Consider the following 20,334-nt stretch of genomic DNA (forward strand, 5'->3'; position numbering starts at 1 on the left):
TGTCTTTTATTGCATTTACCAGAGAGGGAGGTCTTGCATATCCTCCTTCCCATAGCACAAGCTTTGCTTAGAGCACACATCTTCTTTAAATGTCACGTCCAACAGAGCAGGGGACAAAAAATGTACAAAACTCCTGAGTTCTGGTTCTCACAAAAGCATATTTCATTTCTGATCCCTGTGACTGAGAAAGCGGTGGTTTACTTTTTCAGTCACTATGATGAACATGTTACCAGGAAAATGTAAGTGGCACCTAAGCATCCCTAAACGTGGGAGTGAGAGTACGGTTTGAAGATAGGTTTGAGGGCTGGAATTTGCATTGCTGAGGCAGGAGGATAGTTCTGTATCCCACTGTCACATCTTTTTCAGTTAAAGCTTTTGCAAAACGTCTAACTGGTTTGATCTTGGGCTCTGGGTTTTTTTTTTGTTTGGTTTTGCATGCACAGTAAGGAATAGTAAATGGCTTGCTCGGAAAAAACCACAATCTTAGTATTTCCAAACCAAAGTAATGTAACCATCTGTTGATGAACAAAGTGCAAACTTAATGTAGCAGCAGCCCATATGTACTGTATGTCAAACTTTATTTTTTTATTAGATGTGTATGTATGTATCCCAGCATTTCACAGCTGGACAAATGTTGCAGAAAGACATATTATCTAGATTAAGAGTTGCTGAATTGTACAATAACTCAAGTCTAAGTAACTTTATGAATAGTCGAGTTGGGTTCAGTAGCAATTCCTAAACCCCATTAAGACAGAACACATAACAGCTTTCTTGGAAAAAAGACACTTGTGTAGTCTGAATATTATCAGCTGGTTGGCCATGTTATTAGGTGTGCTATAAATATACTTTTTAAGATTTGCTTTTTTTCAGCTGAGTGTTAATATTCTTAAAAGTTTAAAAAACCCACAGTAAATTTAATGTGATATTGCTATTAGGGACTTCATCTATATTCAGAAACTAGTCTCTTAAACAACACAAATATTAGCTGGGGCATAATTTTATTTTTGGACCTAAAGCTGTTGAAGGGACAGGATTAGACGAAACGTGCTCTGCTTGCCCTGTAGCTGGTTTGCAGAGCTGGTTTGAAGCATTAAACTGACAAATTATTAAGCATGTTGGGTAAAGCTTAGGTAAAAAGCTCGTGAGGCCAGGTAGGGTGCGTTGGGTGGAGTTACCACATGCAGCTCAGGCTGTCACACGGGAGCTGAGAGACATTCCAAAAGCATGAGGTATGTTGTTTAATTGACAGCGGTGTCCAAATTGCTATGCATTTTCATTTATATCCTATTTGACATATTTTTGCATATGGTGCTTTTAAGTTACCTGTGCTGTCAATTCCGTCTGTAATTTACATGGGTTCTTTACAATAAAAAGCTAAAATTAATTTTTTTTTTTTTTTTAAATAAGGAAATAATTATAAAAGTTTAAAAATCAACAGGGAAGATTTAGAACTAGAAGCCATGAAATTCCCCTTTAAAATTATTTTGATAATGAGATGACTAGTGTGTGTCCCTTTGGTCTGATTATCTTTAATTGAATTGAATCTTTTAAAGCACAAATGAGGGCTTGTGGATAATTTAGAAAACTGTTCCCTTTAAATTCCCGTTAAATGCAGTTTCACCTTTGTCAATTATTTTCTGCTTTCTTTATCTCTTTTTTTTTTTTATAAATAATTTTTGCATGAGTATAAGATGTTTTGCAAAGGTTTATCTACCCTGCTGTTTCATCCCTCCTTTAGTGATGCTGCTCTCTACACGACACCAGTTATTTCCCCAGTGACCTACTGCTACAAGGCATTCCTGCTGGAAGATGGATTTTCTTGTAAATAAGATGCTATGCTTTCCATCACAGACTTTGAATAATTCACTAAAATTAAAGTGCATGATAACAGCTTCCTCAAAGTTAAGCCTGAGCTAATCTGAGAGAGGTTTTGGTCAGCGGTGGTATACCCAGGCAGTTTCACTACTGCCTACAGCATCCTTCACCTACAAGAAAAATGTGTTTTCAATAGAAGAACTTCACAAATTATCGCTATCACTTCCTAATATGTATTTAATGTGATGTCTGTGCTCAGGAATTTAGCTATGATGGTGTTTCCTAGCAAGAGTAAATGTTAATTTAATCTAATTTTCACTTGTCTTAAAATTAGTTGCAGCTGGGTAGTTACAGAAGTAAAGTTAGTTGCTTGCAGGGGAGTGAAATAGTGAATTTCATTTCAAAGTTATTGAATTAATGGCAGCTAGAAAATACAGTATCTGCATCAACTTAGATTTATTGAGATTCTAGTGCCTTTCAGTTGAATGAAATCATCCACAGCAGCATTTCAGGCTTTCTGCAGTCTCACTGTAGCATCCATGCGCCCATTTATGTTCACTCCCCTTTCTTGTCTTAGATTCTCTCTGCCTCTCTCAATGCTAGAAATCATTGTTTCCCCTCTAAAATGCTGAATGTCCTAAGCTATATTCAGTCTCCTCTATTGCTTTACCCAACACCTTTTTAAGAAGAACAGTTCAAGGGGTTACCACTTTATCTTTCATTACTCATTTGGTAAAATCAGGTAAAATACTACTTTTTATGCCAAGAGATGAAAATCTATACTGGGCAAACACTGTAGTTGTGTATCAGGACACTAGATGGGTAGTGGTTTATACATTAACATGTCTTTGCATAATACTGAAAGATCAGGTTCATAGCAGAAAACCAATACGTTGTTGGGGTTTTTCTGAGCAGAGAACCAGAAGTAAGAGTTTAGGTTTTCATCCTGTTAGGGATGCTGATTCTTAGGGTCGTTGGACAAGTATATAGCTGTTAAACTCTGTGTTTTGTTAATTACCCTGCCAGCTTTTTTTCTTAAGAGGGTAATTGTGCCTCCCTAACTCCTAGCACTGCATCTAGCAAACGACCAAGGACTGAATTTACAGACTTGGTACTTACAGTCCAACAAGTTACTTTATTAATCAGGGGTGGTGTATTTAAAAGGAGAGGAAAGAAGTCAGCCGCGCCTGCTGCAGTTTTAGGCTGCACGAAAAAAGGGTGAAAAGTAATAGAAGAAACCTAATTATTGTGTGTTTCCTTGCAGGGAAGCTTGGTCGCTTTCCACCCAGGATGCATTACCAGGTCACTCCCGACAGCCGAGCTACTCCTCATTTTCCAAGGTCCCACCTGGCTGAAGCAGTTGCCAAAGCCAAGGCAGGTGGAGGTGGCAGTGGAAGCACTGGTGGATCTGGGAGAGGTCTTGTGGGGCAGATTATCCCTATATATGGATTTGGCATCTTCTTATATATCCTGTACATTTTATTTAAGGTAAGACCAACGTCAATTGGAAAGTCAGGGAAATAGCAACTAAAAAATCCTCAAACCGGAAACAATAGTCCCATTCTGTCCTTGGTTCCATTTCAGCCTTGCTCAAAAAAAAATTGTTTGTGGTGGATCTTTGCTGGTTGAAAGATTGGTGTGTCGTGTGGTTTTCATGATGGCAGAGACTGTGGCTAAGAATGTAGGGACAGGTTGCTGAAATCCTGTATTGGCCTCTGAACTTTTACTTTTTTTTCAGGATTTCCACTCGTACTTTTTTTTTCAGGATTTCCCCTCCCTGGAAAATGTGTATGTCTAGAACAATGTTAGATTAATTCTGAATGTACACAGAGTATTCTATCATGTGTGACTGCATATATATACTATATATGTCATGTATTACAGAATCTTCTAGGTTGGAAGGGACCTTAAAGATTATCTTGTCCAAAATTGTGTTACATATTTAAGGTGGGAGAGAGGGAGTACAGTTATTGCATACCTTCTGGAACAAAAGCACCACATCATTGGAGAACAGGAGTTTGGGGTTAGCTATTGCATACCTTCTGGAACAATCATCACATCTGGAACCACATCATTGGAGAACAGGAGTTTGGGGTCGTATTGACCACACTGGAACTACCCCAGCTGAGGAACTAGTTGAAAGCTAGTTTAAAAAAGCTCAGCCCAAATTCCTCTCAAGTGTTTCACACCTGATTTTAACTTCTCATGGCTTTTTGTTACACAGATGTGACCTGCATGTAGGTGATGACAGTCAGCTGTGTGGGAGGAGGGAGAAGGGGACTTGTGGAAATGTTTTTTCTTTTGAGTGGGTGCTGAATCCAGACTGAACAGTGTCCAAACAGTTGAGCCTGCTCTCAAGAGCAAGGTGAATTGGATGAGTGATCAAACACAAAGACAAAAGAAATAGATAGCCTGCAGTTTCTGTGTAGAGACAGCCACTGTCTTTGCTGCAGGTACAAAGTTTGTGAGGGATAATGGCAGAAACTGAGGCAAGAAGGATGGGTGCAGTCACATACAATTGCTTCAGAACCTGCCCTTCATTTCACAATAATTGCCCAATACACTGGTTTTTTCCCACCTGTACACAGAAGAATTACAGGATCAGGCTGGAACAGATAAATATTCTAAAATGAAAAAGTTATTTTTGATGAGTTTTGGTTTCACTCTGCTTAAAAATATCATTTGTTCCAAGTGTCTTTTAGCAGTTTTAAGCTGGCAATATCTCCCAGGCACTTTTCATGGTTATCTAATTTTGCTGCTGGCCATCCTTTTCGGTGGTTACTTTCTGGCATATTTTAGTTTTCTGTCCTTTTTGGTGTTGCCTTTGGGGCTTATCTATTGCTATTTCTGTAACTCATAGAAGCATGGTCTTTTTTCACTCATCAGCTGGCTTCCAAGGGAAAAACTGTTGCTGGGGAGCGGAAATGCCCTATTGCTGCACCTGGAAACCTGAAGAGGAAAATCAGTGAGTATGGCTTCTGAGTTGTGTTGGTGTAGCTGTTGACTCTGTAGAGGTTTCTTCACTGTAAAGCTGCTGTTTCCAGCCCATAAAGAACAAGCCAGAAGATTTCTGTGTTGGAATGCTCAAGAGTTAAAGAGAATTACTGCACCATCACTTTCTCATCTCATTCAGCTAATGAGACTCTGCGATAGCGGCCTGATGTCAAGTCCCAGAGGAAGCAATGGCTTTTCATGAGGTTCACTGAATTAACTGTATGGATTTGCTGAAAAGCTATGCAGCTAAAGATTAAAAATGGATAATAGGATGTCCATTTATAATTATTCTATAATCCATAATGTTCTAGTAATAGTATATAAAGATATTATTAAAAGCTACCTTCATTTTTTTGAATCTGTGAATTCTTAGGCATCACCAGGCACTTCCCTACTTTTTCCCTTCCCTTTTAGCAATGCTGTAAGTTTTGATGAGAAAGCAAACAGTATTCTGAAATGTTACTGTGGTTTTACCTAAACATTGATGGGATGGACTCAACTGTTTGTAGACATTTATTAGATAAATTAATAAGCTTCCTCTTGAAGACTGGATGAGTAGTTACCATACCAGTATTTAAATGTTTTCTGTTTAGCTGGCTGAATTGTAATAGGAAAGAATCGTACTTGGAGCTTTATAGGAAGTGCTAGCAGTAAGGTAATTCTCTTAACATAGCTGTAATTATCTTGACATTAATGCATATATTAGGAATACCTAATGTACTCAGTGATACAGATTGTATTTTCAGTGCACTTGTACCACATTGTGCCTGGCAATTTTGTGCAATTTATTAGTGAAGGTAATTGTATTTTTTTTCCTCTAATGCTTGGTAAGAGAAACTAACTTTGCAGTAAGTTAAACATTTACCATCATTATAACCCAACGAATTTTAGTGGTGAAAATTATTCTGCCTCTTTCTAGAGCTCTTCATTTGTATTCCTAACACATCCATTGCAAGCTTTAGCAGAGCAGGGGACAAGCCACTGGGCTTAGAACCACTTACATAGTGACTTGGAGGGAGTCACTTTCTCTTTGCCAATTTACTTTCCCATATTTTTAAATGGGGAACATGCTAAATATTGTCTGCAGACTAGAGATCTTCCCAAAAGCAGGATGTTTGTGGATGGCTTTCTCCATCCCTACTCTGGGGCTTTGTGCTGCTTACATGGCTGTGCCTGTAGCAGCTGAGTATTTAACTAACCCAGGCTGGTTTCATTTTCTTCTGCAGCTGGGGACAATGAAGTCCCAGCTGTAGGATTTTGGTTGTGAGCTGCAAAAGCCAAACAAGAAGCTCAAGCATTTTTGTTGACAGCCATGCTGCTGTTAATGCTTTTAGCTAAATTAAAGGCAGTATGGGTGTTCCTGCATGCATGTGTGTCTACTATTGAAATGTGGACACATCTCTTGAGCAGAAGTGCAGCTGTGGCAATACTGTGCCTGGCTCCCCAGGCTGTGGTGAGCTGTTCTTCAGCCTGGTAAGCATGGCAGAACATTTCCACTCCCTGCCTACCCTGGCACATCTGTGTCAGCCCATGAACTTTATTCTCTTCGATAAAGATGTGGTTTCTCAAACCTTGGACTCATTAGAAAATGCTCAAGGGACCTTTTGTCTCTGTTCCCAAGGATTTAGCAGGGAAATTCCATGAGAACCATTAATTTTGTGGTAGACAGTAAAACACTATGTTTCCCCTAAGAAAAAAAAAGTATGGTATTTTCTTTTTTCTAACTTAAATCTCCAGGGTGTTTACAGTGGCCTACTCACTCTGCTTATTGGGAGGTTGTTTGGGAGCCTTTGAAAGAACACACTTTCTGTGTATCCTATTACCATTGGCAATAGCCTTCACCTCCTTATACCAGGAAAAGTAGGTAGAACTCTTTAAGCTGCATGTTTTAGTTTCCTCCCAGCCAGTTTGGTTTGGTAAAGTATATGCTACATGTGGTAATGGGACAGGGATGCATTTTCAAAGCTCCTACTGACAGATCTTGGGATTTTCTTTGTTTTACAGCTGACTACGAGCTCACTCAACTCCAGGAAAAACTGAGAGAGACAGAAGAAGCTATGGAAAAATTAATCAACAGAGTGGGACCTAATTGTGACAGGTATGTTTCAAATTACAGCATTTTAGGGAGAGATTCTGGTCTGATTAGAAATTAAACTTTCTTACATTGGCTATATTAAAATAGCATTTTTATTACTACTTCAAATTGTAGAAATTTTATTTTAAACATTACAGTTTTTGTTATGCAGTTTTTCTATTTTCAGCATCTACATTTAAATAATTTTTTCCGACTTAATTTTCCTTAAACAGAAACACAGCTATCCCTACCCTCCCCCTTTGTACAGTGCATTGTTTGGAAGATAATGACATGTATGTGTAAACAGAAAATAAAACTCTACATTTGAAGTATATAAACAACCTGTCCTAATATGACCAAAGTAATATTTTGAGTGATTCCTAAGAGACCCATTTGTTTTATGGCTTTTTTTCCAGTCCTGTGGATTATTTTTCTAAATAGAAATGCTGTTATAATCTATGGAAATGCTTGTTAGAATATCCATAAAATATTTCTTTAAGGGCAGAATTGTATAATAATATGATTCCATTACTTAGTTCCACCCAGTAACCAGTAAATCAATGCATTTGCTTCTGAATATAAAAGAAAAAAGGAGTTGTAAAAGCGGGATTTAAAAATTTATTATGTTTATTAATGTTTGCTATAAATCTGAGATCAGTATTCTACGTTATAAAGAAGCACTGGAAGCAAGTCTGTGTTTTTCACAAGGAATATAACAACACATCAGTAGGACAATGCATAACTGCAGAGTTTGAAAATTCAAATACCATGAATATTAAGGTGAGGTTTGCAAGCAAAAAAGATAGCTCTTCAGGCTGTAAGGCCTGTTAACTTTGTCTGGATCAATCAATGCCTTTTTTAAACCATTCTGTAGGAAAAATTCCTCGCCGAACTCATGCATAATGTTCATTTATGCTTCAAACTGCATTCTCTTTGAGCAGGTAGTTTTGCCCACGTTGCAGCGTGAACTCAGCAGGACGAGGTGCCAGACTGGCCTGTGTCAGGCCAGATTCCAGCAGGAGAACCCCTGGTGCTGATAAAACAGAAGGATACTATTTTGACTATTACTTATCTCTGTTTTGGAGCACTAATCCAATGCTCTATGCGTACCTCTAAGCTGCCAGAAATAGGCTTACGAGATGCCCAGATAGAATCATAGAATTGCCCAGGCCAGAAGGGACCTCCAAAGGCCATCTAGTCCGACCCCCCCGCAGTCAGCAGGGACACCCCCAACTAGACCAGGTTGCCCAGGGCCTTGTCGAGCCTCTCCTTGAATATCTCCAGGGAAGGGGCCTCAACCACCTCCCTGGGCAACCTGTTCCAGTGCTCCACCACCCTCACAGTGAAGAGCCCTCTCCTAATCTCCAGTCTAAATCTGTTCCCCTCCAGCTTGAAGCCATTGCCCCTCGTCCTGTCACTGCAGGCCTTTCTAAACAGGCTCTCCCCAGCCTTCCTGTAGCCCCCTCAGGTACTGGAAGGCTGCTATTAGGTCTCCCCGGAGCCTCCTCTTCTCCAGGCTGAACAACCCCAGCTCCCTCAGCCTGTCCTCGGAGCAGAGGTGCTCCATCCCCATGATCATTCTTCTCCAGGCTGAACATCCCCAGCTCCCTCAGCCTGTCCTCGTAGTGGAGGTGCTCCATCCCCCTGATCATCCTTGTGGCCCTCCTCTGGACCCGCTCCATCAGGTCCATGTTCTTCTTATATTGAGGGCTCCAGACCTGCACACAATACCCCAGTTGCGGTCTCACCAGAGCAAAGTGGCAGAATCACCTCTCTGGACCTGCTGGCAACGCTTCTTTTGATGCAGCCCAGGATGCGATTGGCCTTCTGGGCTGCAGCTGCACACTGCCTGCTCATGTCCAGCTTCTCGTCCACCAGAACCCCCAAGTCCCTTTCCTCAGGGCTGCTTTCCAACACCTCACCCCCTAGTTTGTATTGGTGGCGAGGATTGTTCCGGCCCAGGTGCAGAACCTTGCATTTGCTCTTGTTGAACCTCATGAGGTTCACCTGGGCCCACCTCTCCAGCCTGTCCAGGTCCTTTTGGATGACATCCCATCCCTCTGGTGTATCGACAACACCACACAGCTTGGTGTCGTCCGCAAACTTGCTGATGGTGCCTTTAATCTCCCTGTCTATATCATTGATAAAAATGTTAAACAGCACCGGCCCCAGCACGGACCCTTGAGGAACACCACTTGTGACTGGTTTCCATCTGGACTTTGAGCCATTGAGTACCACCCTCTGGATGCGACCATCTAGCCAGTTCCTTATCCACTGATTTTTATTATCCACTGTGCTGACTCTCTGGGATAGGCTATTTTTTACTGAGAAATGGGTTTAGAGTCTGATCCAGTATTTGTTCCATTCTGTGTTATTGGCTCAGAGCCTTTATTTAGTAGAACTTCCCTTCTTTGTTCAACCAAACTATTTTTATAGATGGATCTAAAAGCCTCAGGGGAAATCAGAATCTGAATCTAATAGAGAATTTTGTATATGGCCTCTTTAAAGAGAATGGGAAAAGCACCTCTAGATGGAGCAAATAGCTGTTTTTCAAATACACCCAGACTTTGAAGCTTTCTTAATCTACACTGTGATTAAGTTCAGTAATACTGGATGAATGTCTTAAAATAAAATGTATGGTTAGAAAGTGTAATTAGAGCACAGACTACAGTGTTAATTCAATCTGGATGTTGACAGATTGAAATAAAAAGGAAAGAGGAAGAGAGGAAAAATTACTTGAGCTCCATTTATTAAAATGCAGATAAACAGAAATCCTTATAACAGAAAAGTCAGAGAAAGAAATAACTGATATTAAATTTAAACTAATACTGAAAGATGCTGTGTGAGACCATGGCCCATTATACTAGAGATGGCAAAGCATCTCCCAGACTGCCAGGTGAAATATTAGTAACCAAAACAAAGGACTTATTTTTCATTGTCACAAATACAGTGTATCATCATAATCCACAGAGTTTGTAATAGCGTTGATGTCTGAGCTTATGCCTCAGTTTCCTCTTGCTAGACTTCAGGAGAGTTACCCTCCCAGCAGAACTACTCCAGGATTCATCCTGGCTTTCTCCTTCTGGTGGAGATTCTTAAAATCCAAAGGCATTCTAAGTTTGTATATTTTCTTCAAAAAAACCCCATTGCTTTTGAAATGCGGATGAGTTTGGAAGGACAGTTTATTCTTAGAATTTCTTCATTATCTGTTTCAAAGGAATAATATGTCCTGTGCTCTGTGATTTTATCCTGCTTTCTTCTGTAGCAAGTGTATGTATGTGGTGTTTCAGAAATAGGTAGGAATAACGCAGCTCAATTACTTGTTTTTAAAGTCCTGTTTACCAGGCTATCAATTGGAAAAACTTACCATAAACTGAGCAAATGTGATAGGGAAGAGAGATAGAGGCTGTACTCCACAGGGTTCCATTTTGGGGCTATAGCTGCATTTTAATAGTGATCATTTTAAGGTCATGAAACAACAAACTACCAGTTGACATGTCTGAGATACCATGTTAGATTATGGATTTTCACTGCAGTCATCATAGCTCTTTAGGAAATGTTCTGATCTCAGTGTAAGAATAAGAAACCTTCACTTTACCTGTTAGTGAGCACTGTGGGACTCTACAAAACATAAGCATTGCCACTATGAAGAGTAATAGCTGTGTTGGAGCTACAAATACACACAGCAAAAATATTGTCCTTTTCTTACACTGTAAACCTTTTGCATCTGTTGTCCTCTCAGTGCTCCTAAGTGCATTATGCTCTGGTAAATTTCCACTGTGCAGACAGTCAGATGGCTTATACATTGTCAGCATCCTACAGTAGGTCTTCATAGTGGTTTTAAATGAAGTGAAAATAGCGCATGGGCTTCGGTTTCTCCCTCTCTGTAGGGGAATTTGTCTTTTAAGCCAGGTATCTTGGAGGAGGAATACTCTGAAAAACTCACAGAGACCTTGTGTTGCAATAAGACAGCGCTTTCTAATGAGAGTATCCAGCATATTAGGAATTTTTCTATAGGAAATCCCACACTATTTCAGCTGCATTGATTGATCCTGTTATTTGAGCTAGCATGTCTCCCCATTGTGCTAAACAGACAGACCTTTCTGTCTTTATCCAGGTGATGGATATTAAAATTACATACACTTTTGTCTATCAAAGGAGGATTAGTTTGACAGTTCTATTACAGCTTCTGTCAAAGGCAGCTAGGTGATAGAACCAGTTCTTTTTGTGTGCCTGGTAATTCACATCTCAAATTCTACATCTGCATAATGCAGGCTTTTGAGAAGATGCTGTTCCACATCTTCACTTGGTCTGGGGAACAAACTGCCACCTCAACTTGAGGGGGCTCAGTGCAACCTCCCTGTCAGCTTTTCAAACTGTGGGGCCAAGTGCCACTCAGGGGAAGCTCACAGCTCTATTCACAACAGTTAGAAAGAGGAAAAACTGAAGATGGAAGCTGCAAGTTTTCACGTTTATGAGAATTCAGGTACTTGGAACAAGGTTTAGATAGGTACTAATCACTTAAATCCAAAATCATTAATCTATTTCCAGCTCCTCTCTTCCCGTCTCACCCCTAAGATTCACTGAGCAGCTGTCTAATCTTGGAGATTATCTGTCTATCTGATGGTCTGGAGATCACCAGAGATCATCTGGCTGACCTCAGGTAGCATTCTATGGATGCTGAGGGCCACCCTCTCCTAGTCACTAGGGGCAATAGATCCTGCCTAAAACACAGTGAGATTCAAAAGAGCACCAGAGTAGTGCCAAGGTCCCCTGAGGGGCTTGAACTGGCACTTACAGAGAGATCAAACACCTACTCAGCCACCTGAAATTTAAGATAAAACAAGTGCAACAGTCAGAACCATTTTCACCCCTAAGTATCATTCTTTCCTATTCTTTCTTTTTCTGACCTACTGAGTTAGTAGAGCTCAGATCACCACCCTCCAAATATTTCTTTTTGCCCAAGAGATCATTAGGAGGCAGTTTGGGTTTTTTTCCAGAGAAAAATAACATGTAATGACTACATGATCTTATCTGTTGGAAGTATTTTTGTTACAACGGTAAGTAATGGTATTACCTGAACAGTAGTAATTACTAGAATCAGCAGTGTAGAATCACTCAAAATTATAGTTTACTTTAAATGTGATAAAAATCTCAGTCCTCTTCCACTCTCTCTCTGATTCAAAAGGCAAGTTACAGTTACATCTAACATGTTCTTTTCATTTTTAATGTTTCCTTCCTGCTTCTCCCTGCCCCCCCACCAGGCAGCATTGTTGACTCTGTGTGATGATGACCTGTCCAACTGACATTTCTTAATGAGGCCTTGCACATTTAATACCGTTAATGGCCATAATTTGTACTCATCAGACTCTTGAGACTAATGTCTGCGTGAGACATTTTTGATCAGCCCCACTAGCTGCTTTAAATGTAACATAGATTCTGAGTTGCATTTTCCTATAATGCTTCAAACCAGGTCTGGCCCTCGAATTCTCACCTAACGCTCTTTTTTTAAAAGACAGAAATTTCCATACTGTCTTCTGTACCGTAAGTTTTGCTTGTGTGTCACTTTTTCATCTTCCTCCCACATTGGTGCTACCTGCCTTCCTTTCCCTGTTTCAGTTTTTTCTAGATAAATGGCTAAACCTTTATACTGAGCTGGAGGGCAGACCACATGCAGCTGTTGAAGAGTGACCATACTGCAGCCAGGTTTCTTCAGAGTGTGCTGCTGGGATGGACCAAAGAGTTGGGTTCAATCTCTGTTAATAGTTTGTAACGATAGTCGACTAAATTCTGGTGTTTAATGTTTTCTAGCAGGACTCAAAATGTTACCACGGACCAGGAAAAACGGTTACTTCAGCAACTCCGAGAAATTACTAGAGTTATGAAAGAAGGAAAATTCATAGATGGCATCTCCCCTGAGAAGGAAGCTGAAGAAGCTCCGTACATGGAGGATTGGGAAGGTAAGCAAGAGCCTTTCTTACCATTACCCTGATGAGAAAAATTAAGGATTACTTCGAGTCCCAGATCCTTTCCAAATTTTATGCTGACTTTATCCTTCCTTTTCAGAAGTCAGTATTCAAAACTTTGCAAGAGGCGGTTTATTTTCCTGAACATAATAGAAAGAAAATAGATTTTGAGGCATCCAGCATTTCCTTTAGTGTAAACACTACACCATCTGCTGCCAAAAGTGGCATATGAACATTCCCATATGCTCCATCTGCTGCTGGGTCCTGGCTGCTGTAGGTTTATATCTTTCCCTTTCTTTGCTGGGCTGGATTTCATGCAAAACCATAAACCCCTTGGATATCAGAATCAATGTTTTGGGTAACTCAGAGTTTCTACTTTTGATTAGTCATTCTTTGTTTGCTCCAATGTTGTAAAAGTAAACTCCAGGAAGTTCTGCCTTCTAAAAATTATTTATTTGAATGTCCTTTCTGTTCCTTGGTGTTTTCAAGATATCCTAGCTGAGCTGCTCACTATATCATAATTTTAGATGGCTTAATTCCTTGCTCTTTAAGAAGCTTTCAAAAATGATCTAAAACATAAACAGCGGCCTCAAGCTCTGTTTTCTTAAGTCAAGTTCATGAGGCATTTTCTAAAACGAAATGCACAAAATCATTGACATATCTGTTTTTTCAACTTTATAAATAATGCTGAATCATTGACAGATCTGTTTTTTCAACTTTATAAATAATGCTGTTTATAGCAAAAGTCTTCAAAACATGAATCAGTCAATCTGTAGACGGAAAAAAAAAAGGGGGGGATCTATTTAATGATCTAAGACATGCAGTTTTCACCTCTTAGCTCCTATAGCTTTCAGCAAAGCTCAGATATTTCTGAAAGTCAGGGCTGATATTCTAGCTCTCTAAAAATAAGTGCTTTCTCATCATCTCCCGCAAAGTCATGTTATGCACGTTCTTGCCATGGATTTAATGCTGTGACATATACATGGTATTAAATGGATGACACACACACTGGCAGTGCTAAAAACAACTCTTTTAACAAACTTCTGCAGCCATCACTGAAGTCAGTACTACTTTTAAATGCTGGTAACTTCAGGTTGCGTATCGATTTATCCCTAAGGTTATCCAGAAGAGACCTATCCTGTCTATGATAATTCCAATTGCTTCAAGCGCAAACAGGACACAATCTTTGTAGATTACCCTGACCTGAGCCAGCCCTCTGCAGAAGAGCTGGCAGAAAGGATGGAGGGCATGGAGGATGAAGACCATCTGTGCAATGAAACCCTGCTAACGGATCTCACCATGGGGAGGGACGGCCCTGCTTTAATGCAGAAAAAGGAGGAGATAACTGACACCAGTGAAGAGGAGGGGGGCCTTCATCACAGCCAAAGCAGTGAGGAGTGCTGCTGTTGTTGTGAGGATGATGATCCTGCTGTCGTAGCAGAGAACGCTGGCTTCCACTCTGACAGCTGCAGCGAAGCAGAAGAGTCAACCCAAGAGGACCTGTCTGTAGAGTCTGAAAGTGAAAATGCAGCACTGAAGAAGCAAAAAGGCAGTGATTCAGATGAAACAGGCACACTGAGAAAGCGCAACACGAAAGGACTCGAGTAAGAGGGACAATGGTGGATGTTATCTAGAAGGTAAAAGTAGAGGTCATAAACTGTCATTCGTGTGGTTTTTGTTCCCAATGCAGACTTCTCTGTGTTCATCTCCTTGTACTGATTTAATTCCCGTGGTGACAATCAGTCACATCATCTACCTGAGCTGGAAGCTGGTGCCCTCTTTCATGCAACCTTGTCATGGCTTACCATGGCGTTGCCAACAGCACTTTGTCCTTGCTTTTTGGAGACTGGTATCTTGGAGCAGATTATTCCCTTCAGATATTTGTGATTCTTTCTGATTCTGAACAAACAGTCCTTATCTCTACCCGTTGTCATCCCAGTTACCCAAATGTCTCTTCTGACTTTTTCAAAAATATCTGTTTGTGTGCTACTGGTTATGAAAATTAATCAAAGGATATGTATTTATGAGATTACCAGGAAGCTGGAGGAGAAAGTATGCCTTGTTTCTCTTACCTGAATGTTAACTGATCAGCAGAACAGACCGTAGTTCTACAGGTGACTCTCAACCATGTCATTGCTGCTGTTTGCCCAAGAAACTGTTGCCATTACAATCTGCAAAATTAATATGCAACCCCAAACCACAGCCATGCCCAAGAAACCATTGCCATTACAATCTGCAAAATTCATATGCAACCCCAAGCCACAGCCCATTTCCCAGCTTATTCCATGCCACAGGACCAGTAGCCTAGTCTGTGTTGTGTTCCAGGAAGAGCGTGAGCAAGACTGAGGTGTTATGAGTTGTTCTTTGTCTTTGCCGTAGCTGTGGTGAAGCCTCTTGGTGAGACTCCCAGATAAGTGCAGGAATTGGACCTTTGTGTTAGAAAAGAACATTAAAAATATCCCTGGGGATTGGGAAAAAAAAAAAAAAAAAAGAGAGCAGTGAGGAGGTTTGTCCTTAAAAGTAGAGAATAGAGTGAGGGTGAACCTCAGGCTAAAAAGAAAGGCCACCAAAGCCTGGCCCCAAGGACCTCCCTTGGTGGCCTCTGACAAACTCCTCATGTGGAGCTGGCCCAGTGGCCCAGAGGATGCCAGGTCTATGCTGTCTATCAGAGGCAGCCTTAGAGGGAGCACCACCAACCACATTGTAGTGATGGCTGTCCCTCTTGTGGTTCATGGTGTGGAGCCCATGGATCCACCTTACAGTCAAGAAGAACCAAGAAGATCCACCTCCAGCATGGCTCCCCAGGACCACTACACCGTGCCAGAGCTCCCCTCTATCACCCTTACGTATTCCAAACACCAGACAAGAGAACCCAGGTAAGAGTTAGAAAACAATTTAGAAATCTTTTTAGAAATTGTTTTTTTTTTAATGGTTTTATACCAACCACATACTTCAAAGCAAATGAAGGCACCATCAGATCAGGCAGACTGAGCACGCTGTGCACAAATACAGCTGGAAAACTTGGTCTAGTCAAGTGATTCTTCTCAGCTTTGGAGCTTCACAAGTTTTCAAAGGGGTCATAGATTCCTAGAGAGCAAATAAACACCTGACAATATCTTATTTTTCTCAGTGATCTGCCCAGGATTGCTTACACAGTGCCCAGAGACCACTCCTCTCTGGTGGTAACTACTGTTGTGATCTCAAAAATATCTGTTTGTGTGCTACTGGTTATGAAAATTAATCAAAGGATATGTATTTATGAGATTACCAGGAAGCTGGAGGAGAAAGTATGCCTTGTTTCTCTTACCTGAATGTTAACTGATCAGCAGAACAGACCGTAGTTCTACAGGTGACTCTCAACCATGTCATTGCTGCTGTTTGCCCAAGAAACTGTTGCCATTACAATCTGCAAAATTAATATGCAACCCCAAACCACAGCCCATTTCCCAGCTTATTCCATGCCACAGGACCAGTAGCCTAGTCTGTGTTGTGTTCCAGGAAGAGCGTGAGCAAGACTGAGGTGTTATGAGTTGTTCTTTGTCTTTGCCGTAGCTGTGGTGAAGCCTCTTGGTGAGACTCCCAGATAAGTGCAGGAATTGGACCTTTGTGTTAGAAAAGAACATTAAAAATATCCCTGGGGATTGGAAAAAAAAAAAAAAAAAAGAGAGCAGTGAGGAGGTTTGTCCTTAAAAGTAGAGAATAGAGTGAGGGTGAACCTCAGGCTAAAAAGAAAGGCCACCAAGGCCTGGCCCCAAGGACCTCCCTTGGTGGCCTCTGACAAACTCCTCATGTGGAGCTGGCCCAGTGGCCCAGAGGATGCCAGGTCTATGCTGTCTATCAGAGGCAGCCTTAGAGGGAGCACCACCAACCACATTGTAGTGATGGCTGTCCCTCTTGTGGTTCATGGTGTGGAGCCCATGGATCCACCTTACAGTCAAGAAGAACCAAGAAGATCCACCTCCAGCATGGCTCCCCAGGACCACTACACCGTGCCAGAGCTCCCCTCTATCACCCTTACGTATTCCAAACACCAGACAAGAGAACCCAGGTAAGAGTTAGAAAATAATTTAGAAATCATTTTAGAAATAGTTTTTTTCAATGGTTTTATACCAACCACATACTTCAAAGCAATTTAGAAATCTTTTTAGAAATTGTTTTTTTTTTAATGGTTTTATACCAACCACATACTTCAAAGCAAATGAAGGCACCATCAGATCAGGCAGACTGAGCACGCTGTGCACAAATACAGCTGGAAAACTTGGTCTAGTCAAGTGATTCTTCTCAGCTTTGGAGCTTCACAAGTTTTCAAAGGGGTCATAGATTCCTAGAGAGCAAATAAACACCTGACAATATCTTATTTTTCTCAGTGATCTGCCCAGGATTGCTTACACAGTGCCCAGAGACCACTCCTCTCTGGTGGTAACTACTGTTGTGATCAACCAGCTGCCAAAATGCAAGATGACCCAAACCTATGTTGCTCCTGGCAGAGGAAATGGCGAGTCTCCTGTCACTTTTATCCAATAAAAAGGTGTGTTCACTGGCCCTGTATCAGAACATTTGCTGATGTCTGACCTCAAGGGTTTGAATCAGTGCTGTCTGTCAGAGGTATGGAGGACAGATGCCTCACTTCTCCTTTCCAGTAGCTTTTTACCTATATTAAGCTTGGGTTATTTTGTAATTGTCCAGTTAATCTTCCTGCCTAAGTATAGTTCTTTTACTGAGCTACATTCCAGGTTTTTCTGACCGTTTTGATCTGGTAAAGTCAGGACTGATAGCATCATTTCTATGACTGTTTTTAATTTATATTAGTGTTAAAAATACAATATAAACAGCAGTGGAAACTCCTTATGTTAAATAACCTCCATACTCTGTGTAGCTAGCAAATGAAGGCAACATCAGATCAGGCAGACTGAGCACGCTGTGCACAAATACAGCTGGAAAAGTTGGTCTAGGCAAGTGATTCTTCTCAGCTTTGGAGCTTCACAAGTTTTCAGAGGGGTCATAGATTCCTAGAGAGCAAACAAACACCTGATAATATGCTTATTTTTCTCAGCGATCTGCCCAGGATTGCTTACACAGTGCCCAGAGACCACTCCTCTCTGGTGGTAACTACTGTTGTGATCAACCAGCTGCCAAAATGCAAGATGACCCAAACCTATGTTGCTCCTGGCAGAGGAAATGGCGAGTCTCCTGTCACTTTTATCCAATAAAAAGGTGTGTTCACTGACCCTGTATCAGAACATTTGCTGATGTCTGACCTCACCAGTTTGAATCAGTGCTGTCTGTCAGAGGTATGGAGGACAGATGCTTCACTTCTGCTTTCCAGTAGCTTTTTACCTATATTAAACTTGGGTTATTTTGTAATTGTCCAGTTAATCTTCCTGCCTAAGTATAGTTCTTTTACTGAGCTACATTCCAGGTTTTTCTGACTGTTTTGATCTGGTCAAGTCAAGACTGATAGCATCATTTCTATGACTGTTTTTAATTTATATTAGTGTTAAAGGTAAAAATACAATATAAACAGCAGTGGAAACTCCTTATGTTAAATAACCTCCATACTCTGTGTAGGTAATTTATCAAGCTATTTCTTACCTTGGGTAGGGAAAGACAGAGTTGTTTCAAACAAATTAAGTTGAATATTTCTGCACAGCATTCTGTATTGACAAATACCAGAACCTCTATGACATACATATGGTAAATTATGTGAAAATACAAAAAAATCAGTCATTGCACATACTGTTAAATAAATACATTTACTCCAGAATACTAAAGAGTTTCTTTAAAAAATTTACTTTGTAAGAGCACATTCTTGCAGGTTTATCTAAAACTCCGTAGAGGTCTGAGCTTTTAAAAATGAGACACCTGACTACTCGAAACAGGCCAAGACAGTTTTGTGTGCAAAGAAGGGAAATGGATTACAGGCATTATGAAAAAACATGACTGGTTAAATAGTAGTTCTTAAGATTAACACGTTTTTGTCAGTTTTGTTATTTTCCAATCTTCAAATCCCATGTAGTATAAAGGAAATCTAGACCATAACATACTCAAATTCTACTGCGTATCATTAGTTTGTTTAAGAAAGGCAAAGAGATTAATTAGAATGGGAATAAAAAAACCTCCAAACCCCTAACTAACCTGCTTTTTCATTTCATAGGGACAGAACCATTCATGTGGCACCTACACTTTCTACTTCTTGAAGTTTAAGTAAACAAGTCAGAAACAAAGGTGTATTTTTCTTTACAGGCAGATATAGTCTATGTATATACTGTCCCAACAGTACACATACCCAAAATGGGGATTTCTAGAGCTGCTGCCAAACTCTGGATCTTTCATTAGTCATTAGTTGGATGAAAACAGTGGTGGGAAATAAAAACACAGTTCAGTGTCTACTAGGAACTCTCAGAAATTAACCACGTCAAAGTATTTACTTTATGAGGTACTTCTAAAGCTGTCTCATAATACAAACATCCTCCACAGGTATTTTTTCCCTTTCTTCACTATAAGAAACTGTTCAAAAAGGAGAAACGAGGGGTCATAGATTCCTAGAGAGCAAACAAACACCTGATAATATGCTTATTTTTCTCAGCGATCTGCCCAGGATTGCTTACACAGTGCCCAGAGACCACTCCTCTCTGGTGGTAACTACTGTTGTGATCAACCAGCTGCCAAAATGCAAGATGACCCAAACCTATGTTGCTCCTGGCAGAGGAAATGGCGAGTCTCCTGTCACTTTTATCCAATAAAAAGGTGTGTTCACTGACCCTGTATCAGAACATTTGCTGATGTCTGACCTCACTCAACTTCTTCACTGATAGATGGTCCAGATCCCCCTTGAGTGTGAACAAGGCTTCATGGGCTGTATGTAAGAGCAAAATTTGGCCTCCCTTCCAAATTTCCAAAGTATTCCTGCCAATACTGCCCAATGTTGAGATCCAGATAATTCTTCTTTTAAGCAAAGACAGACCAGAAGACATTAGGACTCTTGTAGACACAGAAGCGTGGTGTTATGGAGATACAGCAGGAGTTAGAAAGGAGCTTTCAGCTACAGCAGCAGGCTTTGGGTTAGAAATAAATGGGTGAAAAGATCACCATGAAGAAATCTGCACGGAAATCAAACTGTTCAGGAGAGAAAACAACAGTATGAACAGAGTTCTTTCAAATATAACACAACCTCAGCAGTGACCATCACAGCCTATCAATGAACACCAAAATCCATGACTGGCTCTAATCCATGACCCACTCCTTGGGTTGCATATTCCCTTTTCTGGGCTCAGGCCTCAATGTAGCGCAACTGCAATTGAAACAAAGTGTTACCTTCTTATATGACATGGAAAGTTCAAACAACTTCAAACAGCCACAGGTCCTGATTTTTGCCTTCAGGAGGAGCTCTTTCTTCAGCATTAGGAGAGCTGTATCTTAATGGCTTCAGCTCTGCAGTTACTTTGAGCTTCCAGGTGTGTCTTTGCAGCGGTGTCCTCTGACCCG

General features: G+C 40.6%; 1 protein-coding gene across 2 annotated transcripts in view; it reads left to right on the plus strand.

The window, feature by feature from the left end:
- RIC3 (RIC3 acetylcholine receptor chaperone) overlaps positions 1-15,050 on the plus strand; it is a 24,054-nt gene extending 9,004 nt beyond the window's left edge. The window contains exons 1-5 of one of the 2 annotated variants that reach the window (XM_014954847.1): positions 3,085-3,303; positions 4,702-4,780; positions 6,814-6,907; positions 12,698-12,843; positions 13,967-15,050. In XM_014954847.1, the coding sequence (XP_014810333.1) occupies positions 3,106-3,303; positions 4,702-4,780; positions 6,814-6,907; positions 12,698-12,843; positions 13,967-14,457 (1,008 nt within the window). In that variant the 5' untranslated portion in view covers positions 3,085-3,105 and the 3' untranslated portion in view covers positions 14,458-15,050. Of the gene's footprint in view, positions 1-3,084; positions 3,304-4,701; positions 4,781-6,813; positions 6,908-12,694; positions 12,844-13,966 lie in introns of those variants that run through there. The other variant, XM_014954848.1, reaches the window with a different exon arrangement.
- The last annotated feature ends 5,284 nt before the right edge of the window (positions 15,051-20,334 follow it).

This window comes from Calidris pugnax, unplaced genomic scaffold (genome assembly GCF_001431845.1).
Source record: "Calidris pugnax isolate Ruff unplaced genomic scaffold, ASM143184v1 scaffold186, whole genome shotgun sequence".
NCBI lineage: Eukaryota > Metazoa > Chordata > Aves > Charadriiformes > Scolopacidae > Calidris > Calidris pugnax.